We start from the raw sequence: 2,356 nt of genomic DNA on the forward strand, positions 1-2,356 counted from the left end.
CCCCTCCGGTGCTCCAAGCCCGCCGGGGATGCTCTCCCTCCCCGGACAGGACACCCGGCCATGGGTTGTCCGAGTCCCGGGACTGCAGCTGGACTCTAAGCCAGCAGATCTCCTTTATAACCTTTCAAATCACTTCTTCTCGTGCATTGCTGCCTAGTTTGGTCTTTCTGCTCCTGAAAAGGTTTTCTTTTTGTAGCCATCACTTTCTGTCTTCCTGCAGCAGGCCAAAGATACTGCACAAACTCAAAACTTGGAAATCAGATTTCCTCCCCACCCCAAATAATGTTTGTGTTAACAAACCTATCGATAATGACAATTCTGAGGTTTTGAGTTGGTTAATGTCCTGTTTTCCCACAGACACTTTATAAGTGGTGACATCAGCACTGCATACTCTAGTAGGTTGCTGTAAATCATAATATATTTCCAAGAAATAAACATTTTGCTGAAGGAAACACAGATTGGTCCCGACCTGCACATTGCCTTTTCTTTTTCCGACACCACAAGTTTAAGTGATTCATGGACGGAAAAAATGAATTCAAAAAATAGCTGCTGTCTTATAGCAGCTAAAAAAAAAAAATCTTCAGGCAGTTTATTTCTACTAGGAGGTGCTCTTGGATCTGGGATTGGATGGGTGCAATTTTCAGATGCATCCTCAGTGTGTGTTCTCTTCACAGCGCTGTCCGTGGTTTACCTTAAAGCACAGCCCATGGAATCACAGAGCGACATTCCCTCTTCTTAATTTGGGCAAGGAAATTTGTTTATTGGGATTTTATCAGGACATCAATTTATTTATCAGGATTCCAAATTTATAGGTCATTTACAATTTGTAGGTAATTTGGTGTCTCATCTCTGTTTTTTGCAGAATTAAGTGCAAGAGGCAAAGATATTCCATTAAGTTAAGATCAATTAGACCAATAAGCTGAATGGAGTCCAATAATGAACTACTCGATATTCCATGCAAAATTCTTATAGCAAGGTGGGTTTTGTGTTTTGGATTTGTTTGTTTTTTTCTATGGCTTAAAGTGTACTTCTTGCATACATGCTAGATTTAAATGCAAAAACTTCTTTATGCACGTAGGGAAAACGCTTGCAGTTAACCCATTCCCAGTGGTATTCCTGCATGTACTTTTTGCTGGTTTTGAGCATCAGTGTGAAAACAGTCCAAACCATTTCTAAATACAAGAAATACTTGTAGCTACAGCTACAGGATAAAYCATAAATTACAATCCAGTTGGGCTCATTAGAGCTTATTTGGGTTTGTATGATTCACAGTCAGTATTTTTATCGATGCAGTGTTTCCTGAGGTATAAACCTTWTAAATCTTATAACATAAATCTTATTAAAAGACTGTAGTTTCTGGAAGACTGTGCAGGAAACTGGAAAGTCAAAAGTCCAACAAGGCCAAAGACTGGAAAAGCTTAGCACAAGGTGCCTTTATTTCCATACCCTGTTAGACCTGTGCGTCCTTGGTGCTGCGGAGTGGGTCAGCTCCTGCCAGCTCCTTTCCTGATCGTTCCTCCAKCATCCTCAGTCCCGTTTCCCGGCGGGACTGGGCAGTAAAGGCTCTGTCCCCAGCTCAGTTGTGCAGTCCTACACRGTGGCTGTCCCATGGGGTCCCTCACTTCAGCAGAGCCTGCAGCGGCACCACCTCGGGAGCGCTGACTTCTGGCGGCGCTTTCACTCTGGAAGGCAAAAAACCATCTTTGGGCTGATGGACAAAAAAGCGCCACCCGAGCGTCCCTTTTCCATTGTCACCCACAAATGGGGGACAGGATGTCCCCTGCGCATGGAGGGGACTCACGGTGGCTTCTCGATGTCCTCGATGCCCTCGGGAAGGCGCACGTTGAGCGTTTCGGGCAGCAGGAAGGCCACGGCGCCGCTGCACACAGCCAGCCCGCAGTAGGTGACCTCGGGCAGGGACTGCCACACCTCGTCCAGCAGGAACACCAGCGGGGCCAGGGCTCCTCCCAGCCGGGCCATGAACGATGTGTAGCCCATCCCATTCTGCCTGGAAAGGTGCAGATCACAAGAAAGAGATGGTAATTCAATCATACTGGATCTCTGCCCATTCCCCCAAAATTTTCTCTAATTGTTGAAGCTTTTTCCTCTGACATTTTTTTCTCTCCTTTCTTCATATCTTCCTAAAATCTTAATATTTTYCAGAGAGCGACTGTAGCTGCTGTGAGAAATAGATTTGTATCTATCGTGAGAAAGAAGCTGCAGTTCCACACTAAATAACCTGTTTTAAAGTTGTTTCCACTTGGAATATCAAAACTCTGAGAGCCTTTTCTAATAGTGAGTCCTCTGACCTGCTTAGAGCAGATCCAAGTTCCTCCTTCTCCCAGTTAACCCCTTT

The 2,356-nt window shown here is 45.0% G+C and overlaps 1 protein-coding gene across 1 annotated transcript in view; it reads right to left on the minus strand.

Moving 5' to 3' along the window:
* Positions 1–1,618: 1,618 nt before the first annotated feature.
* The window catches only part of SLC22A7 (solute carrier family 22 member 7), a 12,819-nt gene continuing 12,081 nt past the window's right edge, over positions 1,619–2,356 (minus strand). The window contains exons 6-7 of the mRNA XM_057379351.1: positions 1,802–2,061; positions 1,619–1,682 (exon numbers count right to left, since the gene is read on the minus strand). Coding sequence (XP_057235334.1) covers positions 1,619–1,682; positions 1,802–2,061 — 324 coding nt within the window. The remainder of the gene's footprint in view (positions 1,683–1,801; positions 2,062–2,356) is intronic.

Source organism: Malurus melanocephalus, unplaced genomic scaffold (genome assembly GCF_030028575.1).
Source record: "Malurus melanocephalus ecotype Western Australia unplaced genomic scaffold, MMel_1.1 scaffold_402, whole genome shotgun sequence".
In the NCBI taxonomy this organism is placed as follows: domain Eukaryota; kingdom Metazoa; phylum Chordata; class Aves; order Passeriformes; family Maluridae; genus Malurus; species Malurus melanocephalus.